Genomic DNA, 27,043 nt, shown 5'->3' with positions numbered 1-27,043 from the left:
ATGATATAATTTCTCGGGGGAAACCCGGAAGAGGATTATGGAGCGCAGGTCATACAGAGCAGCATTATGGCGATCGTCTTGTGAAGCAATGTAGACAAAGCGGTCAAAGTACACCCATGTTGAACTACAGAGGCGCGAAGTGGTCTCACTCGTGACGGACAGACCATTTCGCGATCACTCGCACGCACCGCTTCATGTTATTGAAAGTCAGTCCATGTTCTTGTCCAATATTTTGCGTTGTTGCATTGAGACGTAAATATCCAGCTGTATTTGAAATACTTCATAATCTTTGTCGTCTGCGAGAGAGATGGGAAATGGAATGAACAAGGTAGGGGCCTTTGTGTTTTTGTTATTAATGTATCTGTTCTGTTCAATGGCTTGATTGTTATTTTGTAGCAAGGCACTTCCTCGGAGGGGCGTAAACGTTGCACATAGATATGCGCGGAATATATTATGTCATGGTATTTACATCAGCCATCTACATGTCTATCTGCAACACTGAACGTCGCTATAGTTCCCTGAATAAAACCAAAGGGTAGGCTACTCATCACACACTGTCAATTAATATAATAACGTGATAACTCATACAGGTTTTGGATTTAGGGTATCAAATGGAGAAAAACACTTAGCCCTACTATTTTGACTGTTTTAAAGCCCTTATTGTTATCTGTCAATAGTTGGGTGTTTAAATGTTTTGTATATACAGTACCAGTCAAAGTTTGAACACACGTATTCATTCAAGAGCTTTTCTTTATTTTTACTATTTTCTACATTGTAGAATAATAGTGAAGACACCAAAACTATGAAATAACACATGGAATCATGTAACTAAAAAAGTGTTAAAAAAATCTAAATATATTTTAGATTTTAGATTCTTCAAAGTAGTCACCCTTTGCCTTGATGACAGCTTTATACACTCTTGGTATTCTCTCAATCAGCTTCATGAGGTAGTCACCTGGAATGCATTTCAATTAACAGGTGTGCCTTGTTAATTTGTAGAATTTCTTTCCTTCTTAATGTGTTTGAGCCAATCAGTTGTGTTGTGACAAGGTAGGGGTGGTATACAGAAGATAGCCCTATTTGGCAAATGACCAAGTCCATATTATGGCAAGAACAGCTTAAATAAGCAAAGAGAAACGACAATCAATCATTACTTTAAGACATGAAGGTCAGTCAATGCAGAACATTTTATAAGTGCAGTCTCAAAAACCATCAAACCCTGTGATGAAACTGCCCCTCATGAAGACCGCCACAAGAAAGGAAGACCCAGAGTTACCTCTGCTGCAGAGGATAAGTTCATTAGAGTTACCAGCCTCAGAAATTGCAGCCCAAATAAATGCTTCACAGAGTTCAAGTAACAGACATATCTCAACATCCACTGTTCAGAGGAGACTGTGTGAATCAGGCCTTCATTGTCGAATTGCTGCAAAGAAACCACTACTAAAGGACACCAATAATAATAAGATACTTGCTTGGCCAAGAAACACAAGCAATGGACATTGGACCGGTGGAAATCTTTTCCTTTGGTCTGATGAGTCCAAATTTGAGATTTTTGGTTCCAACCGCTGTGTCTTTGTGAGACAGAGTATGTGAACGGATAATCTCTGCATGTGTGGTTCCCACCATGAAGCATGGAGGAGGAGGTGTGATGGTGTGGGAGTGCTTTGCTGGTGTCATTGTCAGTGATTTATTTAGAAATCAAAGCACACTTAACCAGCATGTCTACCCCAGCATTCTGCAGCGATACGCCATCACATCTGGTTTACACTTAGTGGGACTATCATTTGTTTTTCAACAGGACAATGACCCAACACACCTCCGGGCTGTGTAAGGGCTATTTGACCAAGAAGTAGAGTGAGGGAGTGCTGCATCAGATGACCTGGCCTCCACAATCACCCAACCTCAACCCAATTGATATGGTTTGGGATGAGTTGGACCTCAGAATGAAGGAAAATCAGCCAACAAGTGCTTAGCATATGTGTGAACTCCTTCAAGACTGTTGTAAAAGCATTCCAGGTGAAGCTGGTTGAGAGAATGCCAAGAGTGTGCAAAGGGTGGCTACTTTGAAGAATCTAAAATCAAAAATATATTTTGTTTTAACACTTTTTTTGGTTACGACATGATTCGGTATGTGTTATTACATAGTTTTGATGTTTTCACTATTATTCTACAATGCAGAAAATAGTACAAATAAAGAAAAATTAGTAGGTGAGTAGGTGTGTCCAAACCTTTGACTGGTACTGTATATATTACACGTTTTAGTGTTCCGTTAACGGTGATGGGAGTGTCCAGAAGCACCTCTGGGCACCACTGTAATTCCACCCTGACTGAAGCTCTAAGCTTATCTGAATTTCAGAGGACACTAACATCATAGGCAGGCATATACTTTTTATTTTGAAGTCTTAAATAATGCAGGAGTCTTGTAATGTCTAGAAGAGATCATGATGGGATCGCTACAGCTTTATTGCACAGCTTTGTGTCAACATGGCCTTAACCATCAGAGTTGGTTCAGTGCTCCTCAATCCCAGTCATGCCAGGCAATACTATTTATTACAGGCCCTATAAGGCTTGATTTAGCTATGAGAACGGTTCCTGTTTGTTTTCTCAATTGGGAAAATACTGTTTGACCAAACTGGACACCTGAATACATCCTACGAACATAGATAAGGAGCATCACTAAGGTTAAGGCCATGCTCAAATTGTGAATATCTAACTAGTGAAATGTCTCTTTGTTTTCCTATTTGCAGGTTGTTGATGGGCTCTACCTGGGAAATATCAGAGGTGAGAACAGGATTCTGCTGAAATCCATTCAGTTGTTTTATATATTGCACAGTCAGGCATCACACCCAAGAGGCAACACTCACTAATTCACTAGGTGTGGCAGCAGCATCTTGCTTGAATCCAGGGCAGTTTTCAAAGAGACTCAGGCATTTTCTTCTGTTATTGATGCACATGAGCTTTACTTTCTCTGTCCTTATGTTGTTATAATGTTGTTGATACGTTACCTGTAAGGTATGGTCAAATTTAACAAGGGAAGAGATAACAAGAATATCTAGTGAGTGGATTATAGTTATGTATAGATCAAAATAGAGTAGCAGAAGGTTATATGTGTACTGTAGCTCAATGAACTAAGGCATGGCCCAACTTAAGGCTGCTGCATGCATCATCCTGTATCCATCAGTAGAATATGGCACATTTACTCCCTCTGGTAATGTTGGTGATTTATCTGCTCCTCAGCCAAGGGGGTCTCTGCCCTACCAGCTTAATGTGACATCTACCCTGCTATAATGTTAGCCATACTGATGATGGCTTCGCTAGATGGTCCAAGTACTGCTCACACACTGAAAATAGCTTTAAGTGACAAGGCCAAATGATTGCTAACCAAATTACAGCCACAAAGATGCTGCTTCTGGGCAAGCCACTCCTGGGTCTTAAACACTTCAAATTATGCATTTCCTCTCTCTCCTTATGGCATTGCTTTGTCTACTGAGGGTCTCATAGAAATTCACTGAGAAGAATCACTGATCGACATTTTCTCCCTCCCTTCGTCTTTTCCCAGACTCGGAGAACAGAGAAAGTTTGTCCCAGAACAACATCACCCACATCCTGTCTGTGTATAACAATGCTAAACCCGTGCTGGAGGTGAGTGGGGCAGGCAGCCATAGAGGACACAAGGCCAGTTTCACAGAGATAGACTGAATACATTGTTGTGTCTTGAGTCAGGCTGGAGTAGGCTTCATTCTGGTTTAGTTGGTCAAGAACTGAAATGGGATTTCATGACCATTGACCATAACCTTGAATAACATGTCTTACATGAGTCAAACTTAAATGATTTTTAACTTCCTCATACTCAGTTAGTGAATATGGGACTTTGTCTCAAATTCTAGAGAGACGTCTCATAACTTTTTGGGTCAGTATTCAGTTCCTTGATTTGATTCATGGGAATTATGTTGTGTAATGAAATCCGTACAGTATGGCATAATTTTGTAGAAGTTTAAAACATAGATTTTGTAGTACATAGTTGAAGCCAGCTGGGGGTAGTGGTGTCTCACAGTTTAATACATACCAGTGACATTGGACTGTAGAACTTTAGACAAAGCTTTAACTGTTCAATAAAGCACTTCACTCTTGAAGCATCATATTTTAGTTTTATTTGACCTATGTGGTTCATTTATAATACTCAGTTGAGTATGTGTATGTATTTACTTGACTCATCCAACAACAATGTGCAGTTGATGACCACACACCTTACCTACTAATTACTGTTTCAAACAATAGAAAAAATTACAAGAATGCTAATTGGCAGAAAGTGAATGATATACCGCTGATAAACTGTACTGTGACCACATGTAGATGGCATGTGCTGTGTGCAGAACAAAACTGACCCTCGTGTTGTGTTTGTACTCCTATCTGTTTACCTCTCACAGGACATGACCTACCTGTGTATCCACGCAGCTGATGCGTCTAGCCAGAACCTGTGAGTTACCACACACACACACACACCATTCATTGTCAAACAAATCCACCAACACAAGCCACTCCGCTGTATACCATCGTCAGAGGTCCCTCTTTTTTTCCTGTGAACAAGATATGACTCATGTGTCATATAGTTTCAATAACATCAGTTGAACTGAACTCTTCAGTTTGTGGCTCCAGGGTGACACGCAGGCAGGAAAATTAGATTAGTCACTTTGTCTTTGAAAAAACTGAAATAAGCCTGGAAGTTTTTTAAAGGTTCATACAGTATGTATCAGGTAGAAATAAACAAGGTACCTACATTATCAAGTCAGAGACCAAAACAGTAAAAAAACACTAAGACCTGATAATCTAAAGGACTCTGAGAGAAAGACATCTCAGTTTGACTTGTCTGGCTCTGCTATCAGAGCAGGAAAGAGTGTGGAGATGGTGCAGTATTTTAAATGGCTGTAGTTTTATATAGACCCCATCCCCACTGTGTGAAATGAGCTAGATAGACTGCTGCTGCTTCACGTGTGTTATCAAGTCCCCCTCTGTCATTATAGCAGCAGACCAAAACATTTACTTCTCTGTCTCTAAGCTGCTCTCATGTTTGGTGGGTCGCCATTGGCATACTACCATTTAGTACAAATACTGAAAATGTTATTAAACAAGTTGCAGAAATGTAACAGTTGAAAATAAAAAATAATCAGGGGTTGGAACCGAAATCATTTCCCAATCATTTCGTTCTGAACAGAACCACATTTATTTTGTTCCGTTCCACTGTTCCGACCAGCAAAATAAAGTTCTGAACCGGTTCGAATCCCAAAAAATTACCAGTTTATATCGTTCCTTTCTGTTTCTTTTTTAACCTGCTCATTAAATTACTTCACCAATCAGTGCGGATAGAGCAGGCAAGCTAGTTGTTTACATGCATGATGGACAGACAAGTGTAGACTATTGCGCAAGATGTGACTGAAATTGTACGAGTGGGGAGAGAGCGAGAGATGGTTAAGGAGCAGGCTTGAAGCTCTAGGCACCTTGTTATGACATGCATTATATGAATTAGGTCGACAGAGTTATACAGTAACTAGGCCTATAATATTCTTAACTAGCATTGAAAAAGTGAATACATTTATCTCTCCCCATCTTCTCACTCTTCTAACGTCAGTACAGTAGCCTATGCTTCGGAAGGGGGAGAGGCAGGTAACTTAAACATGCACATACATCGGCAAAGATTTTCAGCTTGCAGGCAGACGCTGGAATAAGTTTCTGAGTGACAGAGTGAGGGCTTTGCATTGGCGCTTTGTTGCATTTTTTTTGTGGGACTAGAAAAAAATGCCTGGAACGTAAAATAACGTTATTAACCGGTTTTCCTTGCTTTTAAAATAACGGTTCTGTTCCGGAACAGTATGGATCACTTTCATTCCCGGTTCCATTTCTGTTCCTTGAAAAATGTTGTTCTTTTCCGGTTTTCGGTTCTGTTCCTTAAACCGGTTCCAACCCCTGAAAATGATAATACAAATGCTGTAACACACGAGAATAATTTCAGTAGTAAGGGACTCAGACTCTAGTGTTGTGGTGGTCATTGGAGGCAGGTCTTTCATGTCATTTGATTACACATTGTGGTTATTTGAAAAGAACAGTAGTGTCAGAGTCCCCCTAGCATCACATGGTAACCCTGTGATGTCTCTCCAAGTGACTTGACAGCTGAGGGTAGAGTCCCTGTAGCACTGAGACCGTTCTGCTCAGCTCTGCTCTGTGTGGGTGTCCTTCCTTCCACCCACGCCATTATCACTTTCACATTCAGTCTTTAGTAGAGTTGAATATTTTCCCGGAATTTAAAAAATGTTCCATCCCGAGAATAAATCACTTTTCTCTCGGGCACCAGGTATTTCCCGCCAAAACCGGAAGTGTCATTCCAAAGCATATAAAACATATAAACAGAGTGTACCAAACATTAGGAACACCTTCCTAATATTGAGTTGCTCCCCCTTTTGCCCTCAAAACAGCCTCAATTCATCGGAACATGGACTCTACGAGGTGTCGAAAGCGTTCCACACGGATGCTGGCACATGTTGACTCCAATGCTTTCCACAGTTGGCTGGATGTCCTTTGGGTAGTGGACCATTCTTGATACACACGGAATATTGTTGAGTGTGAAAAAAAAATCCAGCAGCGTTGCACTTCTTGACATTCTCAAACCGGTGCACCTGGCACCTACTACCATACCCCGTTCAAAGGCACTTAAATCTTTTGTCTTGCCCATTCACCCTCTGAATGGCACACATACACAATCCATGTCTCACTTGTCTCAAGGCTTAAAAATCCTTCTTCAACCTGTCTCCTCCCCTTCATGCACACTGATTTGAAGTGGATTTAACAAGCAACATCATTAAGGGATGATAGCTTTCACCTGGATTCACCAGGTCAGTCTGTCATAGAAAGAGCAATGTTTCGTACGCTGGGTAAGTACAGTTTAAGTCGGATGTTTACATACACCTTAGCCAAATACATTTAAACTCAGTTTTTCACAATTCCTGACATTTAATCCTAGTAAAAATTCCTTGTCTTAGGTCAGTTAAAATCACCACTTTATTTTAAGAATGTGAAATGTCAGAATAATAGTAGAGAGAATGATTTATTTCAGCTTTTATTTCTTTCACCACATTCCCAGTGGGTCAGAAGTTTACATACACTCAATTAGTATTTGGGAGCATTGCCTTTAAATTGTTTAACTTGGGTGAAACATTTCAGATAGCCTTCCACAAGCTTCCCACAATAAGTTGGGTGAATTTTGGCCCATTCCTCCTGACAGAGCTGGTGTAACTGAGTCAGGTTTGTAGGCCTCCTTGCTCGCACACGCTTTTTCAGTTCTGCCCACAGATTTTCTATAGGATTGAGGTCAGGGCTTTGTGATGGCCACTCCAATACCTTGACTTTGTTGTCCTTAAGCCATTTTGCCACAACATTGGAAGTATGCTTGGGGTCATTGTCCATTTGGAAGACCCATTTGCGACCAAGCTTTAACTTCCTGACTGATGTCTTGAAATGTTGCTTCAATATATACACATCATTTTCCTGCCTCATGATGCCATCTATTTTGTGAAGTGTACCAGTCCCTTTCCTGCAGCAAAGCACCCACACAACATGATCCTACCACCCCCGTGCTTCACGGTTGGGATGGTGTTCTTCGGCTTGCAAGCCTCCCCCTTATTCCTCCAAACATAAAAATGGTCATTATGGCCAAACAGTTCTATTTTTGTTTCAGCAGACCAGAGGACATTTCTCCAAAAAGTACTATCTTTGTCCCCATGTGCAGTTGCAAACCGTAGTCTGTCTTTTTTATGGTGGTTTTAGAGCAGTGGCTTCTTCTTTGCTGAGTGGTCTTTCAGGTTATGTCGATATAGGACTCGTTTTACTGTGGATATAGATACTTTTGTACCGGTTTCCTCCAGCATCTTCACAAGGTCCTTTGCTGTTGTTCTGGGATTGATTTTCACTTTTCGCACCAAAGTACGTTAATCTCTAGGAGACAGAACGCTTCTCCTTCCTGAGCGGTATGACGGCTGCATGGTCCCATGGTGTTTATACTTGCGTACTATTGTTTGTACAGATGAACGTGGGGTACCTTCAGGTGTTGGAAATTGCTCCCAAGGATGAACCAGACTTGTGGAGGTCTACAATTTATTTTCTGAGGTCTTGACTGATTTCTTTTGATTTTCCCATGATGTCAAGCAAAGAGGCACTGAGTTTGAAGGTAGGCCTTGAAATACATCCACAGGTACACCTCTATTTGACTCAAATGATGTCAATTAGCCTATCAGAAGCTTCTAAAGCCATGACATCATTTTCTGGAATATTCCAAGCTGTTAAAAGGCACAGTCAACTTAGTGTATGTAAACTTCTGACTCACTGGAAATGTGATACAGTGAATTTAAGTGAAATAATCTGTCTGTAAACAATTGTTGGACAAATTACTTGTCATGCACTAAGTAGATGTCCTAACTGACATGCCAAAACTATATTGTTTTAACAAGAAATTTGTGGAGTGGTTGAAAAATGAGTTTTATTGACTCCAACCTAAGTGTATGTAAACTTCCGACTTCAACTTGATGTCTGGATTTGATTAGAGCTTTGATCGGCATGAAAATTCAAGCCTGAAGTCACCTGAGCCTGATGAGCCATACATTAAAGACATTTTATGATCCTAAGCCCAAAAAAGCACAAATAATTGTGTCGTTTTCCAATACATAGCCGCACATTACGCTGGCCACGCACCACTTTTAGAGATCTATAAAAGAGAGAGCTACTTCCATGGTACCTATGACCTGCACCATCTGTTGAGTTTGTTCTGTGTCCACTGTCCACATGAATTACTGCTCATTACTTAGTATTGTAGCCCGCTGTGTAGCGCAGTAAGGATAACTACCAGGGTGGAATGTTCTACCCTGCTTCTCATACCTGGACAGAAACACCCTGTCTGCCAGTCTAGTCAGAAAAGGACAGCCACTAGTGTTAAAGACATGCTCCGTAACTTTGGCGACTAGTAAGTCTTTTTTTTAAACCTCCGCAAGCAGAGCATAACTCAGTCAGTCTGTCAATCACTTGTCTTCTCAGAGGAAAATAAGGAGAGAGATGATGATGATGATGAGGGTGGTTGGAGGTTGCGGATGAGGGAGGAGGGGGGATGTTTGTTGGGTTGGGGGGCCTCTGACCCCCCTGTCGCAACCAACTGGTCTGCAGGCAGCAGGAAGGAAGCCTTGCTGTGACATCCTGCTGTGCCTCGGTCACCAGGCCTATTATAGTCCCTCTCTGTCACAATCCCTAGGCTGGGAAAACAGGGCTAACGGTCTCCGCACTGGTTTCATCACGTCCCCCTGTTCCCTGCTTTTAGAGACCAGGCCAGGGACTGACATGGCTAGGGGCCCTAGGGGCTAGGACTGGGGGCCTCTCTCCTGATGAGTCTCTGAGAGTGTGTCATTATTGTGGTAGGATGCTGACCTGACCCCCACTTCATGTTGTTTTATTAAACACTCAAGAAACAAGAATTAGAATTAGATTCAGGTGGACATGTCCTATATCTTCAGTTACCAGATATCACAAAACTAAAGCACTACAGAGTCTTTGTTTGGATTCAACCATACAGTTTGCCACTGTCCTTCATTTGTGATTATAATATGGGTGGTTCGAGCCCTGAATGCTGATTGGCTGACAGCCGTGGTATATCAGACCGTATACCACGGGTTTGACAAAACATGTATTTTTACTGATCTAATTACGTTGGTGACCAGTTTATAATAGCAATAAGGCACCTCGGGGGTTTGTGATATATGGCCAATATACCACGGCTAAGGGCTGTGTTCAGGCACTCCGCGATGCGTTGTGCGTAAGAACAGCCCTTGGCCATGGTATATTGGCTATATACCACACCTCCTCGGGGCTTATTGCATAAATATACACTGAGTATACCAAACACCCCTCCCCTCCCTCATTGCAGTTCTTGACACAAACCGGTGCACCTGGAACCTACAACCATACCTGTTTCAAAGGCGCTTAAATATTTTGTCTTGCCTATTCACTCTCTCAATGGCACACATACACAATCCATGTCTCAAGGCTTAAGAACTTTTCTTTAGCCTGTCTCCGCCCCTTCATCTACACTGATTGAAACGGATTTAATAAGGGATCATAGCTTTCACCTGGATTCATCTGGTCAGTCTGTCATGGAAAGAGCAGGTGTTCTTAATGTTTTGTCTACTCAGTGTAAGATCCTAATTCTTTTTGTTTTCATTTGGAGTTCAGCCTGTCAAAACACAAAATAGTCGCCACCTAATACATTTCTGCACATTTAACAAGATAGCCGGAAACCTCTGGACCAGAAATAATTAGAAAAGTGCTGAGGAGACATCTTTCAGCAAGAGTTTGACTCCAAGTGAGAAGGAGGGAACGCGCAATCCATCTATTTTAGCCCCTGGCTGTTGAGTTGGTTGGGTAACKAAGCAGCCTTTGCTGTTATAGGACAATGCTCCCCACCATATGACTCTCCTATTGTGCAACGCTTCACTACTATTTCCCAATAGTGTTTGGAGTGGTAGCCATACACCAACAGCAAAAAACAGATCAAGTCACAGTATAGGGTAGATGGAAGGAGAATGTTAGTTGGGGTATATGCTGTATTGATCTACATGAAAAGATGATCTCTAAAGATGGAATGATAGTGGTTATAAAGTCTGTGAGGGGAAGCAGTATAGGAGTCCCCTATACTCTCATTACCTCGCAGTCCTACAAAGGTGCATGAATTGACAAACCAACGGGTTGTGTGAGAGATATTATGATTTTCTTGGATGACAATGGAAGTTGAATAGAAAATACTTCTAGGTTCTCCTGGTAGTGTCCAGTGGAGAGTGCTACTAAACAAGACAACTGTATAGGACAGATCACTTCCACCACCATCTCCAGAGTAAGCTACCRATCCCTTCCCCCTCCATAACATCCTTATGCATCTTTTCCCACTAGCACTGACTTTGCTGATAAATACTTTGTTCAGGGAAAATGTACTTGATACAATTGTGATGTGTTGTTGTCTCACCTACAGTAGCTATCTTAAGATGAATGCATGAATGTAAGTCGTTCTAGATAAGAGCATCTGCTAAATTACTAAACTATAAAATATGCCCTGGGACTTCCCAGTGATGTGATGATTGGACACAGATACATGGTTACTTGGGTATAAGACAGGACAGGTATCTATCTGGACATCATGAKTAAGATGAAACGGATTGAAGGAACTTGTGCTGTGCAGAGATGGGGTCCAGATGACTTTTACACCTTAGTTTCACTTCTTCCTGTTCTTTCTCATATCCCATAAAATGTGACCTGAAATCAATTTATATAGTTATAGATCTGGTCTCACCTAGGGCTGTGACGGTCATGACATTTTGTCAGCTGGTGATTGTCAAGCAAATAACTGCCAGTTTCACGGTAATTGACCATTAATTAACATAAACGCATTAAGCTTCTCCTGGCTTCCACACATTGCCACTGATGCAGATCTTTGGAACATCTACATTTTAAAAAGTCTAATATATCCATGTAAGAGCCTACATCATCACAGTAAATCCGTGATTTATTTTAGACAGGTCTAAAGAAACATGATATGAAGAAAATGTAGTCTATTTCAGAAGAACAGAATAGCATACTCTTTGTTGTCCTTGTGTTAGGCCCTGATCTGGCTATGCCATATGTCTGTGGAACTGTACACTAGTTCATTAAGCAGACAAGATTTGCTTAGAATTCTGTGACATTATTTTACATGATTGTATAGAATGAAGAATACAATTGAACATAGCTGAGTAAAATAGAAAGGATATTTTCTCCAAACATTTTAAAGGAGTGTGCATATGCAGCTATTCTGTGTTGAGCGCTTAACAAAGAAACAGGTACTCCTAAATACATAATTTCAAGTTATTTATGCATCTTTGGTTGTGATACAAACATCGGGCTATATCTTCTGATTTTTAATACAATAAGGCTGCATGATGCGACTCTAATGGTGCGACTCTAATGATGTTTTGAAAAAAGTTGCATGAAAGGCATGAGCCCTGCTTTGTTTTTTGCTGTACACACTTTGACAAGCTCTTGATAATGCCTCGAATTTTCCGGTGGCATCCCTTTTGTGTGGCTGTAATGTCACGTAAAAAGAAATCTGTCTTTTGCGGCCAGTGGCCATTGTGCTCTTGGGCTGAATATAATTATTATAATTCCCTTCTCCCGGTTGCACGCTCTGATGCACCTCTTACTCACATGGCTCTCCATCACGTGACGGGTCTTTCTCACAGGCTACAAGTGAAGACAGACACATTGGGGAGGCAACTGCGTGCGTCCTTATCCAATTCCGAGGAAGAACTGTCCACATTTACTTTTCGTCAGCCAACAAGATGAGTAGGCCTAACAAACAGCAAAAGCACTAGCCTATGTCAATCTACTATCCCCCATAGTACAAAAGTCGACATATTCTGTGTGAGAAATAAATATTCCAAACATAGTGTAGGACAGTTGTGGGATGCGATAGATTCCAAATTAATCCAACCACTAGCATCAAAACAACTTTTTTAAGCAATGAGCCTGAAGCAACAGATCAGAACGTTTAGCTTAAATTGTTGATCAACTATTAGGATATTTCTTCACATTATAAGCGCAGCAATGTGCACACCGTAGTAAGCTATAAGCACAAAGCTTCCATTAGCAGGAAAACACAATTCTAAAAAGTGACCGCAAATGCAATTATGAATGTAATGCTTTTATTATAAATGTGCATTTTTATGGTGAAAATGATCTTCCCCATACTTGAAACTCACATGCTTCACATGTATGCCAGTTAGGCTCTACACCCGTTGTAAAACTGATTATTGTGCTCCATTTTAAGAAGTTATTTGGCCACTTTAATTGTGATACAAACCTTTTCAAAACATATAGTCCTATGGGCTAGGCTACATATGAGGTGTGCAGCTATGTGTCACGCCCCGACCTTAGTTCCTTTGTTATGTCTCTATTTTGGTTTGGTCAGGGCGTGAGTTGGGGTGGGCATTCTATGTTTTTGTTCTATGTTTTATATTTCTATGTGTTTGGCCGAGTGTGGTTCTCAATCAGAGGCAGCTGTCTATCGTTGTCTCTGATTGAGAACCATACTTAGGTAGCCACATCCCACCTGTGTTTTGTGGGTAGTTGTTTTCTGTTTTGTATGTCTGCACCAGCCAGAACTGTTTCGGTCGTTATCTTTGTTATTTTTGTTATTTCAGTGTTCCTTCCTAATAAATATGGACACGTACCACGCTGCACCTTGGTCCTCTCCTTCCAACAGCCATTACACTATGATGTGAAAAGTCTCCCAAAAAAAGTATTGCGCTGTTTCTTGCCTTAAGCTGGGCATCAAGTGATAATATATAATTCACAAGTGATAGGCTAATATTGTCACCCATCAGACTATTCTTGATTTAATCTTCTCTTTACATATACTAATTAATATATATGTGAAATTTTGATTTATCATGTACCTGTCTCAAAACCGCAGCCGGGAAAAAATACATGGAATCTATGCACTTAAATAGAGAATGGAGAACGCTATTCTCGTGGTTCATTTTCATGCCAGCCAGGTAGGCTATACTCCTGTTGTAAAGAGAAGCAATGTGCTTAGTATTAGGGAAGTTGAGAAATAAATATAGTAGGCCTAGCCTATAGAAAGCTGATGTGATCCTCCTATTTTTAATAGAGGCCATCACTCTGTTTTCTCATGCAATTGCATAGAAATGTTGCGCAACATGAGCTCATGGGCTCTCATTCAGTGTTTGATTTAGATTTTCAATAACATTTGCATTGATGTCAGAGTGATTAGAGGGACAATGCTAAGTCCCAGGCAGTTGGCAAGTTAGGTAGGCTACTAATGACCATCAGCAGCATCAGAGCTTGGAGAAGCCTAATTACCGTGTCTAAATGGTCACGTGGAATTTGATTGCCATCATGACTCATGACCGCCAGTGTGGCAGTAATATGGTCATCTTAACAGCCCTAGTCTCACCTATGACAAGACAATCCACATCCTGATACGATCAGTGATACACTTTTTACACTACACTGTTTATTCTGTACTTGTACTTATAAGGCCATGTGTTTTTGTCTTTGCAGGTCACAGCATTTCAAAGAGAGCATCAGGTTCATCCACGAATGTCGTCTAAATGGAGGGGCCTGTCTGGTGCACTGGTACGTACACCACCTAACCATAAACCACTAACTTTCTGTTGACCGTACCTGACCCCTCATGACTATGCTCTGTCCCATAATGCAGCCTGGCCGGTGTGTCCCGTAGTACTACCATGGTGGTGGCCTACCTGATGACCGTCACCACCTACAGCTGGGAGGAGTGTCTGTCGGCTGTCAAGGCCGTGCGTTCCTTCGTAGGCCCGAACTATGGCTTCCAACAGCAACTACAGGAGTACCAGATGAACCAAGTCACAGAGGTAGTTACACACACATTGAAACACACACACCCTGTATATCAAATCAAACTTTATTTGCCACATGCGCCGAATACAACAAGTATAGACTTTACCGTGAAATGCTTACTTACAAGCCCTTAACCAACAGTGCAGTTCAAGAAGAAGAAAATAGTTACCAAGTAGGTTAACATAAAAAGTAATAATAAAAAGTAACACAATAAGAATAACAATAATGAGGCTATATACAAGGGGCACCGGTACCGAGTCAGTGTGCAGGGGGTACAGGCTAGTTGAGGTAATTTGTACATGTAAGTGCGGGCGAAGTGACTATGCATAGGTAACAAACAAACAGCGAGTAGCAGCAGTGTACAAGGGGGGGATGTCAATGTAAATTGTCCGGTGGCGATTTTTATAAATTGTTCAGCAGTCTAATGGCTTGGGGGTAGAAGTTGTTGAGGAGCCTTTTGGTCCTAGACTTGGTGCTCCGGTACCGGTTGCCATGCGGTAGCAGAGAAAACAGTCTATAACTTGGGTGACTGGAGTCTCTGACAATTTTATGGTCTTTCCTCTGACACGCCTATTATATAGGTCCTGGATGGCAGGAAGCTTGGCCCCAGTGATGTACTGGGCCGTTTGCACTACCCTCTGTAGCGCCTTACGATCAGTTGCCGACAGTTGCCATACCAGGCGGTGATGCAACTGGTCAGGATGCTCTCGATGGTGCAGCTGTAGAAACCTTTGAGGATCTGGGGGCCCATGCCAAATCTTTTCAGTCTTCTGAGGGGGAAAAGGTTTTGTCGTGCCCTCGTCATGACTGTCTTGGTATGTTTGGACCATGATAGTTCGTTGGTGATGTGGAAACCAAGGATCTTGAAACTCTAGACCCCCTCCACTACAGCCCCGTCAATGTTAATGAGGGCCTGTTCGGCCTGCATTTTACTGTAGGCCACGATCAGCTCCTTTGTCTTGCTCACATCAAGGGAGAGGTTGTAGTTCTCTGACCTCCTCCCTATAGGCCGTCTCATCGTTGTCGGTGATCAGGCCTACCACTGTTGTGTCGTCAGCAAACTTAATGATGGTGTTGGAGTCGTGTTTGGCCATGCAGTCGTGGGTGAACAGGGAATACAAGGAGGGGACTAAGTACACACCCCTGAGGGGCCCCACTGTTGAGGATCAGCGTGGCAGACGTATTGTTGCCTACTCTTACCACCTGGGGGCGGCCCTTAATGCTCCAGGGGCGCTGTACATTGGTGACCCTGGCCGTGACCCCACTCCCTGCGGGTGTCTCACGGGGAGTTGGGATATGCAACAAATAACAGGACAAATATAAGCAACCCCCAAATTATTGTTATTATTCTACAGCTTCCCGCAATTCAATGTGGGCAGAAAAACACCCTGTAACACAGCTCAAGTGTAATATTTAGACTTGAATAGTTCAGGCCTATCAACGGTAAACAATTTCAGTGAGTAAGAAGAATGCCAGTTAAGTCCCACCATTTCTCTAACACCCACTCGGAAGCCAAACTGTTAGCTTACTCCCACTCATAGTACAGAGTCACAGGAATGTGTCATCATTCAGCTGCTATCAGTTAATGATGCAGCTGTTTTCTACAAGGCCACTCCTGCCCTGTCAGGTTCATACCTTTGGTTTACTTTCACTTCTGTAGATGGAGGTGGGTCTCTGACAGTAAACCTGGAGCCCATCCTTCCTGGTTGCCTGACTCAACTTTGTATGGCCTACCAGGGATCTTCCTAAACTCATCATACTGCTCATTAGCAATCTGGGAGATGATCTCTGTGATGGCCGATGGCTTTCTCTGGACTTGCTGTTATGACCGAGGTGGGTTATGAACCCTCGATGTATTGAGGCCAACAGAAGACTATTAGATCCTGTGTAAACTGTTACTATGTGACTTTCATCTGGGCCACCAGAAATACATAAGTTATTTAATTAGAAGTGCCACCATCGTGTATATTAACCGTGACTTCACCCTCCTTCACTCTCATGTCACTAGACCTACACTAAAGTGTTTGCTGGTTTCAAAGTGAGTATCTGTGTTGTCAGTTTATTTAGACCCATCTGCATGTTATTCACACAAGATGTAGTGGGGTGAGAAAATGGCTTTCCTGTTGTGGGGCAGCTATTTCCACACACATCAGACTTCAAACCTGTGAAATGATGTGTGACATGCACACGCACAGACGCACACACACACGCACGTTTCTAGACCATGCTGCAAAGAGAGCTGTGTATGGAGGTTGCTGAAAAGGGCTTTGTCTCTGGAACTGGTGTGTGTGTAGCATACAGAAGGGGAACTGGAGGGGCTTGCTGAAATTGCATTAGCCTGGTAATAACCATCACGTGACTGTAATTACTGTCAGAGGCTTGCAACATGTCTTCACCGAAGAAAAAAACATTTGTTATTTTCTTATTGTTTGGTTGAGTTGACAGTGATTTTGAGGATCAAAGGGGAAATGGGATTCCTTTCTTCATGCTTTTCCCACGACTGTGTCTTAGAGAGAATTTGCTCTTGTCATCCCAATAGTTTTATCTATAGTGTTATACTGTATATAGAGGTGATCAATTGTATATTTTTTTAATTTCACAACACTTTGCCTAAAACACTGATACAACTAAGGCATGTCTGTTGTTAAAAATGATTATAAATGCATTATGACGTGGGTGTTTTGTTGTGCATAAGGTAAGGTTCAGTAAGTGTGATAGTGTCTTAGGGGTTGTGTCCAGGTCACTGTTCATTAGTTTGGACTTTGACTTACTTTGAATGGATTCAAAGCAAAGAGATGTTTTCAAGCAAACAAAACTGAAATTGACATAATTTGTTCCAATTTTGAGTAATCCTTTTCTCATGAATAATTGATCTGGAAGTGAAAACTGGTAAAGGAATGGTGGAGAGTCTGACTCAAAGCTGGGTTTGGGACTCAAGTCTCCCGTCTGTCCTTATCGTGTGTAGTCTAACTGTTCATTGTACCTTCCTTGGTGTGTATTTTTGTAACACAGTGCATATTTTTGTAACACAGTCCATTTTCGTGTTGAGAGGTTTGAGTATGTTGTATGGCTGGTTATGGATGGTGGTAATGGGAGTCGCTGTGACACCTGACGGTTGTGTGGGAGGAAACATACTTCACAGTGACACACCTGATGTCACGACTTCCACCAAAGGTGGCTCCTCTTCCTGTTCGGGTGGTGCTCGGCGATCGTCGTCGCCGGCCTACTAGCTGCCACCGATCCATTTTTCCTTTTTGTTTGTGTCTGTCTGTATTGTTTACACCTGTGTCTGATTAGTTGATTTCGGTGGGTATATTTACCTCCGCTGCCTGCTAGTCTTTGTGCGGGATTGTTTTCTGTGGTTATGTTATTTAGGGGTGCGTGTCTGCACCACAGGGTTTCTTTTCTCACGGCAGTTGTGCCGTTAGGTATTGAGTTTAGTAGTAGAGGTTTCTCCTCCGTGTGTATGCGCTTTATTTCCCTGAGTGTGTGGCAACCTCGTTTGGGCGTGTTTCAGTCCCATGTTGTAGTTGTGTTGGGAATGCTCATTAAACTATTTTGCCACTGGGAATTCCTTGCTCTCCTCCTCCTGATTCCTGCACCTCCCTCCGTTAGGAGGCACATGACACCTGAACACAACTCTTCTCTTTTACCAGACATGGGAACTGTCTTGGTTCATCTGGAAATCCTGAATTTATGATAGGAAGTCTGTAACACTATTTTGTATATAACATTAAAACTATACTGTATTTCATGATTACTCAACTAATGTAAAAAATGTACCACTAGTTTGTTAACCTATACATTACTGTAATAAATTTTAGGTAATTTATAAGAAAATAAATACACATTGCATTGATACTAGTAGCCACCCACCACTCCATCCAACACCTGTCTACCAGAAGCCCGTGATGTCCAACACCTGTCTACCAGAAGCCCGTGATGTTCAACACCTGTCTACCAGAAGCCCATGATGTGATGTTCAACACCTGTCTACCAGAAGCCCATGATGTGATGTTCAACACCTGTCTTCCAGAAGCCCGTGATGTTCAACACCTGTCTACCAGAAGCCCGTGATGTCCAAACACCTGTCTACCAGAAGCCCATATGATGTGATGCTTTCAACACATGTCTACCAGAAGCCCATGATGTTCAACCCTGTCTACCAGAAGCCCGTGATGTGATGTTCAACACCTGTCTTCCAGAAGCCCGTGATGGTGATGTCCAACACCTGTCTACCAGAAGCCCATGATGTTCAACACACATGTCTACCAGAAGCCCCATGATGTGATGTCCAACACCTGTCTACCAGAAGCCCGTGATGGGATGTTCAACACCTGTCTTCCAGAAGCCCATGATGTGATGTCCAACACCTGTCTACCAGAAGCCCGTGATGTGATGTTCAACACCTGTCTACCAGAAGCCCATGATGTTCAACACATGTCTACCAGAAGCCCATGAGTTCAACACCTGTCTACCAGAAGCCCATGATGTTCAACACTGTCTACCAGAAGCCCATGATGTGATGTCCAACACCTGTCTACCAGAAGCCCGTGATGTGATGTTCAACACCTGTCTTCCAGAAGCCCATGATGTTCAACACCTGTCTACCAGAGCCGTGATGTGATGTTCAACACCTGTCTTCCAGAAGCCCGTGATGTGATGTTCAACACATGTCTACCAGAAGCCCATGATGTTCAACACCTGTCTACCAGAAGCCCGTGATGTGATGTTCAACACCTGTCTCCAGAAGCCCGTGATGTGATGTTCAACACCTGTCTACCAGAAGCCCGTGATGTGATGTTCAACACCTGTCTTCAGAAGCCCGTGATGTGATGTCCAACACCTGTCTACCAGAAGCCCGTGATGTTCAACACTGTCTACCAGAAGCCCATGATGTGATGTCCAACACCTGTCTACCAGAAGCCCGTGATGTGATGTTCAACACCTGTCTACCAGAAGCCCATGATGTGATGTTCCAACACCTGTCTACCAGAAGCCCGTGATGTTCAACACCTGTCTACCAGAAGCCCGTGATGTTCAACACCTGTCTACCAGAAGCCCATGATGTGATGTCCACACCTGTCTACCAGAAGCCCATGATGTGATGTCCAACACCTGTCTACCAGAAGCCCGTGATGTGATGTTCAACACCTGTCTACCAGAAGCCCATGATGTGATGTCCAACACCTGTCTACCAGAAGCCCGTGATGTGATGTTCAACACCTGTCTTCCAGAAGCCATGATGTTCAACACCTGTCTACCAGAAGCCCGTGATGTGATGTTCAACACCTGTCTTCCAGAAGCCCGTGATGTGATGTTCAACACATGTCTACCAGAAGCCCATGATGTTCAACACCTGTCTTACCAGAAGCCCGTGATGTGATGTTCAAACACCTGTCTTCCAGAAGCCCGTGATGTGATTGTTCAACACCTGTCTACCAGAAGCCCGTGATGTGATGTTCAACACCTGTCTTCCAGAAGCCCGTGATGTGATGTTCAACACCTGTCTTCCAGAAGCCTGTGATGTGATGTTCCGTTGTTTTAAATGTCAGCCATGTCTTCCCACAGCACAGCTGAGAACTACACGGATCAATCCCACTGTCCTGTGTGGAAGTCTGACCCAAAAGAGCATAAACTGCACTATACTCGGCTGGTCTTACAAGGACATCCATGTTTGATGTGTTCGGTGAGGGGTAGCAATGTTCATGTCAGAACAATAATATGTCCAACTGTGTGGTTGTTTTGATTTCTCACTGCATTTCCAAAATGTTCATAAATGATGTCTATAGATCCAGCGGTGTGGAACACATCTAAGCTGCATAACCTTGATTAGTGAACACACAGGTGCCAAAAGAATGGGACAACTGAAGCGAAAATAATGTTTAGGTTCATTAGGCTCACACTAGTGTGAACATTTTATTTGTCTCTTTATAATCTACAGTTCCCTCTTTGTATTCATATTGCGTTACTGAAATGGAACATAATTCCATATATTACTTTCAGAGACACTTTCAGTTCGTCCTATTTCGCAATATATATGGTGTTACACAACAAATGATTAGATGTTTATTTCCTGGATTCCCTCCAGAAACCGCAGATCTGGATGGTCTGTTGGACTTGTTGACCTAAATGGTTAGAGCTTTACTGGAAGGGCAAGATGGAGCATGTCCCACAGGCTGTGGTTCCACTGTGGTAAAAGGAGGGCTGGGTAATGTTCAATTAACGTATGGTGTGTCACACCTACAGAATCACCAGAACTGACATAGAAATAGAACACATATGAATAGGACGAATAAAAAACAATATCGGTCAAATACAATTTCTTGTGTATTTGTATTTATTATGGATCCCCATTAGCTACTGCCAAGGCAGCTAATGAAGATGGCGCCGGAGGGTAGTGCTGCCGTCTTATCGGCTCTTAAACAAGCATGCTATTTTATTTTTTGCGTTGTTCGTTACTTGTTTTGTACATAATGCTGCTGCTACCTTCTCTTATGACCGAAAAGAGCTTCTGGACATCAAAACTGGGATTACTCACCTAAAATTGGACGAGCAGTTTTTCTTCAGTGAGTCGGACGCGAGGGATATACTACGGACACCCGACCAGGCCCAGATCCCTGTGATTTGCTGGAAAAGGAAACGTAGGTTTCGCGGAAAGAGATCAGGATGCCTTGCGCGGATCAGGCGACGAGTGGCTAATCTGCCCTTGCCTTCCATTCTGCTAGTTAACGTTAAATCGCTGGAAAATAAATGGGATGAACTGAAAGCACGTATATCCTACCAACAGGACATTAAAAACTGCAATATCTTATGTTTCACAGAGTCGTGGCTGAACGACGACATTAAGAACATACTGCTGGCGGGTTATACACTCTATTGGCAGGACAGAACCACAGCCTCTGGTAAGACATGGGCGGGGGCCTGTGCATATTTGTAAACAATAGCTGGTGCACGATATCTAAGGAAGTCTCAGGGTTTTGCTCGCCTGAGGTAGAGTATCTCATGATAAGCTGTAGACCACACTATCTACCTAGAGAGTTTTCATCTGTATTTTTCGTAGCTATCTACAGACCGAGGCTGGCACTAAAACCGCACTCAATTAGCTGTATTCCGCCAAAAAGCAAACAGGAAAACGCTCATCCAGAGATTGCGCTTCTAGTGGCCGGGGACGTTAATGCAGGGAAACTTAAATCAGTTTTACCTAATTTCTATCCGCATGTTAAATGTGCAACCAGAGGGGAAAAAAATCGAGACCACCTTTACTCCACACACAGAGACGCGTACCAAGCTCTCCCTCACTCTCCATTTGGCAAATCTGACCACAACTCTATCCTCCTGATCCCTGCTTATAAGCAAAAATTAAAGCAGGAAGCACCAATGACTCGATCTATAAAAAAGTGGTCAGATGAAGCAGATGCTAAACTACAGGACTGTTTTGCTAGCACAGACTGGAATATGTTCCGTGATTCTTCCGATGGCATTGAGGAGTACACCACATCAGTCACTGGCTTTATCAATAAGTGCATTGAGGACATTGTCACGACAAAAGTGCAAGACACTTACCTGAACTGAAACCTGGAGATCATGTACGACTCCGAGACATCACTAAGGAACCTGGATACAGCAAGGGTGTGTGCAGAGAGAAGTTGCACCGCGATCCTATGAGATCCAAACAGAGCATGGATCACAACTGAGACGAAACAGAGTGGATCTAAGGCTGCAGCCATTCACTCAAGGGACTGAGGATCATCAGGAGGATACTGCTGAAGCGTAAAATGCCTTTAGAAATGGACAATTCAGTCAGAACACCCTGACTGACAATGAACGCTGTCCAACTGTTTCAGGAAGCACTTCAGCAGAACGACCAAAAAGGACTGTCAGAGCCCCTGAAAGGCTTATTGAGAATTGCTAAAAAAAAAAATACAAAAAAGGGGCACCTGGACTGAATGTTTTGTTTATGTGAAAAGAAATAGAGCCACAATAGAGTATTGTTGGACAGCACTAAGCTAAGGACCCTGGGACTAAACGCCTCCCTCTGCAATTGGATCTTGGACTTCCTGACGGGCCGCCCCCAGGTGGTAAGGGTAGGTAACAACACATCCGCCACGCTGATCCTCAACATGGGGAACTCTCAGGGGTACGTGCTCAGTCCCCTCCTGTACTCCCTGTTCACTCATGACTGCACGGCCAGGCACGACTCCAACACCATCATTAAGTTTGCCGATGACACAACAGTGGTAGGCCTGATCACTGACAACGATGAGACAGCCTATAGGGAGGAGGTCAGAGACCTGACCGTGTGGTGCAAGGACAACAACCATTCCATCAACGTGATCAAGACAAAGAAGATGATTGTGGACTACAGGACCAAGCATGCCCCCATTCTCACCGACGGGGTTGTAGTGGAGCAGGTTGAGAGTTCCTTGGCATCCACATCAACAACAAACTAACATGGTCCAAGCACACCAAGACAGTTGTGAAGAGGGAACGACAAAACCTATTCCCCCTCAGGAGACTGAAAAGATTTGACATGGGTCCTCAGATCCTCAAAAGGTTTGACAGCTGCACCATCGAGAGCATCCTGACGGGTTGCATCACTGCCTGGTATGGCAACTGCTCGGCCTCCGACCACAAGGCACTACAGAGGGTAGTGTGTACGGACCAGTACATCACTGGGGCCAAGCTTCCTGCCATCCAGTACCTAGGCGTTACGGAAGAGCTGGGCTTTACGGAAGAGTGGCCATTGCTTAAAGAAAAAATAAGCAAACACATTTGGTGTTCGCCAAAAGGCATGTGGGAGACTCCCCAAACATATGGAAGAAGGTACTCTGGTCAGATGAGACTAAAATTGAGTTTTTTGGCCATCAAGGAAAACGCAATATCTGGCACAAACCCATAATCTATCATCACCCCGAGGTCACCATCCCCACAGTGAAGCATGGTGGTGGCAGCATCATGTTGTGGAGATGTTTTTCATCGGCAGGGACAGGTCAGAATTAAAGGAATGATGGATGGTGCTAAATACAGGGAAATTCTTGAGGGAAACCGGTTTGTCTTCCAGAGATTTGAGATTGGGACGGAGGTTCACCTTCCAGCAGAACAATGACTCTAAGCATACTGCTAAAGCAACACTTGAGTAGTTTAAGGGGAAACATTTAAATGTCTTGTAATGGCCTATGTAACCGATGTGAAATGGCTAGCTAGTTAGCGGGGTGCACGCTAATAGCGTTTCAATCAGTGACGTCACTCGCTCTGAGACCTTGAAGTAGTTGTTCCCCTTGCTCTGCAAGGGCCGTGGCTTTTGTGGAGCGATGGGTAACGATGCTTTGTGGGTGTCAGTTGTTGATGTGTGCAGAGGGTCCCTGGTTTGAGCCCAGGTAGGGGCGAGGAGAGGGACGGAAGCAAAACTGTTATACCTAGTCAAAGCCCAGACCTCAGTCCAATTGAGAATCTGTGGTATGACTTAAAGATGGCTGTACACCAGCTGGAACCCATCCAACTTGAAGGAGCTGGAGCAGTTTTGCCTTGAAGAATGGGCAAAAATCCCAGTGGCTAGATGTGCCAAGCTTATAGAGACATATCCCAAGAGACTTGCAGCTGTAATTGTTGCAAAAGGTGGCTCTACAAAGTATTGACTTTGGGGGGGTGAATAGTTATGCACGCTCAAGTTTTCAGTTTTTTGTTTTATTTCTTGTTTGTTTCACCCAAAAAATATTTTGCATCTTCAAAATGGTAGGCATGTTGTGTAAATCAAATTATACAAACCCCCCCAAAATATATATTTTAATTCCAGGTTTTAAGGCAACAAAATAGGAAAAATGCCAAGGGGCCAACATGAAAACTTTCGCAAGGCACTGTACTGCTGCTCTTTAATTATTTGTTATTCTTATCTCTTACTTTTGTAGGGATTTTCTTAAAACTGCATTGTTGGTTAATGGCTTGTAAGTAAGCATTTCACTGTAAGGTCTACACCTGTTTTATTCGGCACATGTGACAAATAATATTTGATTTGATTTGATTAACTCATCCTGGCGTCCAGAAGAATTAAGGCAGTTTATACAATTTTAAAAACATTACAATACATTTACTGTGTGCCCTCAGGCCCCTACTCCACCACTACCACGTATATACAGTACAAAATCCATGTACACGTGTGTGTGTATAGTGCGTATGCTATCGTGTGTGTATGCATGTGTCTGTGCCTATGTTTGTGTTGTAAGGTAAGGTAAAAAGGTATTTTTTTTATCTGTTTTTAAATCTAATTTTACTGCTTGCATGAGTTACTTGATGTGGAATAGGGTTCCATGTAGTCATGGCTCTATTTAGTACTGTGTGCCTTCCATAGTCTGTTCTGGACTTGGGGACTGTGAAGAGACTGCTTGTGGCATGTCTTGTGGGGTATGCATGAGTGTCCGAGCTGTGCGCCAGTAGTTCGAACAGACAGCTCGAGGCATTCAACATGTCAACACCTCTCATAAATACAAGCAGTGATGAAGTCAATCTCTCCTCCATTTTGAGCCAGGAGAGATTGACATGCATAATATTAATATTATCACTCTGTGTACATCCAAGGGCCAGCCGTGCTGCCCTGTTCTGAACCAATTGCAATTTTCCTAAGTTATTTTTTGTAAAGTGTACTTTTCTACAAGCTTCAATGGAATTGGGTGACATCACTTGCACAGTCACTACAATCGAGGTTGGTCCTAGATCTGTTTTTGCTTGAGAGCCCGTAGCTACTGTGTGAGCAGGAATGTCAGAGGAGGAGTGACGGAAGTGGAGGCAGGTTCCTGGTAAAGCTCTGATTCAGAGCTAGCTTTCTCCACCCCTTCCTCAGCTCTCACTGGTCCCTATGTGGGCCCACTGACCGCTGGGCTAAAGACCTGGGACTTCTGCCAGGGGTTTCCCACCCAACCCCTGCTGCCTCCTCGAGGCCCTCTAACCAGTACTAATCCCTGTGTACCGTTAAACCCAGACACTGGGCCATTTTAGAGGACATTGTCTATGTAAATATATGATACTTACAGTCCTCATAGAAGGTCACATCTCATCTTGAGATCAGCATGTGTAACTTGAATTTTCACAAGTTACACATGCAATGACATCAATGCATGATTTACGTGCACAGAATTCAAGTTGGGATCAAGCCCAGAAGCAATGTTGTTAAAGCCAGAGTGAGTCTGTTGGGGGCACAGCTGTTGGACCTCTTATGGCTCTCTGAGCTGCCGAGGAAAGTCCCTCGTTTTCAGGAATGTCTGCTGTCCGTTTGCCAACCACACACAGAGATTGATCTAGAGATAAATTGCTTAGATTGTAGCTGCCTCTATCTACATCTATCACCATCTACTGGGAAGGGAAAGAAACCAAGAGAAAGTGTGGTAAACTACACCACAATAGAAAAATAACTTCTCACCCACACACTCTGCTCTGACGCCAGAACACTCTGCTCTGACGCCAGAACACTCTGCTCTGACTCCAGAACACTCTGCTCTGACTCCAGAACACTCTGCTCTGACGCCAGAACACTCTGCTCTGACTCCAGAACACTCTGCTCTGACTCCAGAACACTCTGCTCTGACTCCAGAACACTCTGCTCTGACATCCCACCCTTGGGGGACCATAGAACACTAATTGATCTGAACCACCAAACATCTTTTCTGTCTTTCTCTCCAGTACCGGGCGTGGCTGCGGGCCAGTTTCCGCCACAGTCCCTTCAAGGACCAGGAGCAGGTGGGAGCGCTGCTGAACCAGTACATAGAGCAGCAGCAGCAGGAGAACCAGAGGAGAGGAGGGGACCAGGGCTGGATGAACCAGGCCTCCAGTGTCTACCCTCTACCCTACAATGCCTACAACGGCTCTGGGGGCAACAGATGAGCCAAGGGGCCGCGAATCTCCCTGGTCCCACCAACCTCCAGCTCAGGCCTGCCTGTTGAGTGAGACAATGTCCCAATCCCTAGGCACTTAGATCTGAAAGGATCTGATGGGTGTAAGTAGGGCCAGGGGTTTCTCTTGACCAAGACATTCTCCAGAGCCTAGTCCTCCTAAGCAATATGGGAATAGCTCCACCCCACCCTCTGATAGACTAGGTGGAATTGTCACCTTATTGCCTGTAACTATTTAGTACTTGCAGGTCCCAAGTGCATAGGGGTATTGTCTAACTGACTCTCTCACCACTGCACTACCTCCCATGTCCCTCGCCACTAAACTGACCTTAGTACAGCCTGATCAGGAGCTCTGATGCTCACTGAAGCTCACTGAAGCCTTAGTCCAAATACCTCCACACCTCAACACCTTGACCTTACAGCCACATACTACCATGAGGATTCACCTGTCCTATAACCTCGCCTCAACTCATCTCTAAACCCAACGGGTCAACTTTTAAGGCCAAACAGGTAAAGAAGTGTAGGACTAGCATTTTTTTGTTGTAATCATCTGCCTAAGACCTATAACGAGGTCCTGGTTAGGTTACATGATCAGGAAAAAGTCCTACACCTAACATTACATTTTAATAAATGATTATGAATATGTTTATCAATATGTTATTACATGGTACCATGATTACATCATGTTAAATGCAGTCCGCTGG

The 27,043-nt window shown here is 43.3% G+C and overlaps 1 protein-coding gene across 1 annotated transcript; it reads left to right on the top strand.

The window, feature by feature from the left end:
- The first annotated feature begins 15 nt into the window (after nt 1–15).
- Nucleotides 16–26,799, top strand: LOC112073067 (dual specificity protein phosphatase 22-A). Its single transcript, XM_024140435.2, has 7 exons — nt 16–328; nt 2,748–2,781; nt 3,560–3,642; nt 4,428–4,477; nt 14,140–14,214; nt 14,300–14,471; nt 26,131–26,799. The coding sequence occupies exons 1-7, from the start codon at nt 308–310 to the stop codon at nt 26,329–26,331; spliced, it is 636 nt and encodes a 211-aa protein (XP_023996203.1). The 5' UTR covers nt 16–307; the 3' UTR covers nt 26,332–26,799.
- The last annotated feature ends 244 nt before the right edge of the window (nt 26,800–27,043 follow it).

This window comes from Salvelinus sp. IW2-2015, unplaced genomic scaffold (genome assembly GCF_002910315.2).
Source record: "Salvelinus sp. IW2-2015 unplaced genomic scaffold, ASM291031v2 Un_scaffold2137, whole genome shotgun sequence".
Classification (NCBI taxonomy): Eukaryota; Metazoa; Chordata; class Actinopteri; order Salmoniformes; family Salmonidae; genus Salvelinus; species Salvelinus sp. IW2-2015.
The sequence above is the reverse complement of the archived record's forward strand: the minus strand, read 5'-3'. Positions and strand labels throughout refer to the sequence as shown.

Bases quoted from the DNA above. Each gene is read 5' to 3' on its own strand.
- LOC112073067 (XM_024140435.2), top strand. From the start codon at position 308: ATGGGAAATGGAATGAACAAG. The intron at 2,782-3,559 runs GTGAGAACAGGA...GTCTTTTCCCAG, and splicing joins CTACCTGGGAAATATCAGAG to ACTCGGAGAACAGAGAAAGT. The intron at 4,478-14,139 runs GTGAGTTACCAC...TTGTCTTTGCAG, and splicing joins GATGCGTCTAGCCAGAACCT to GTCACAGCATTTCAAAGAGA.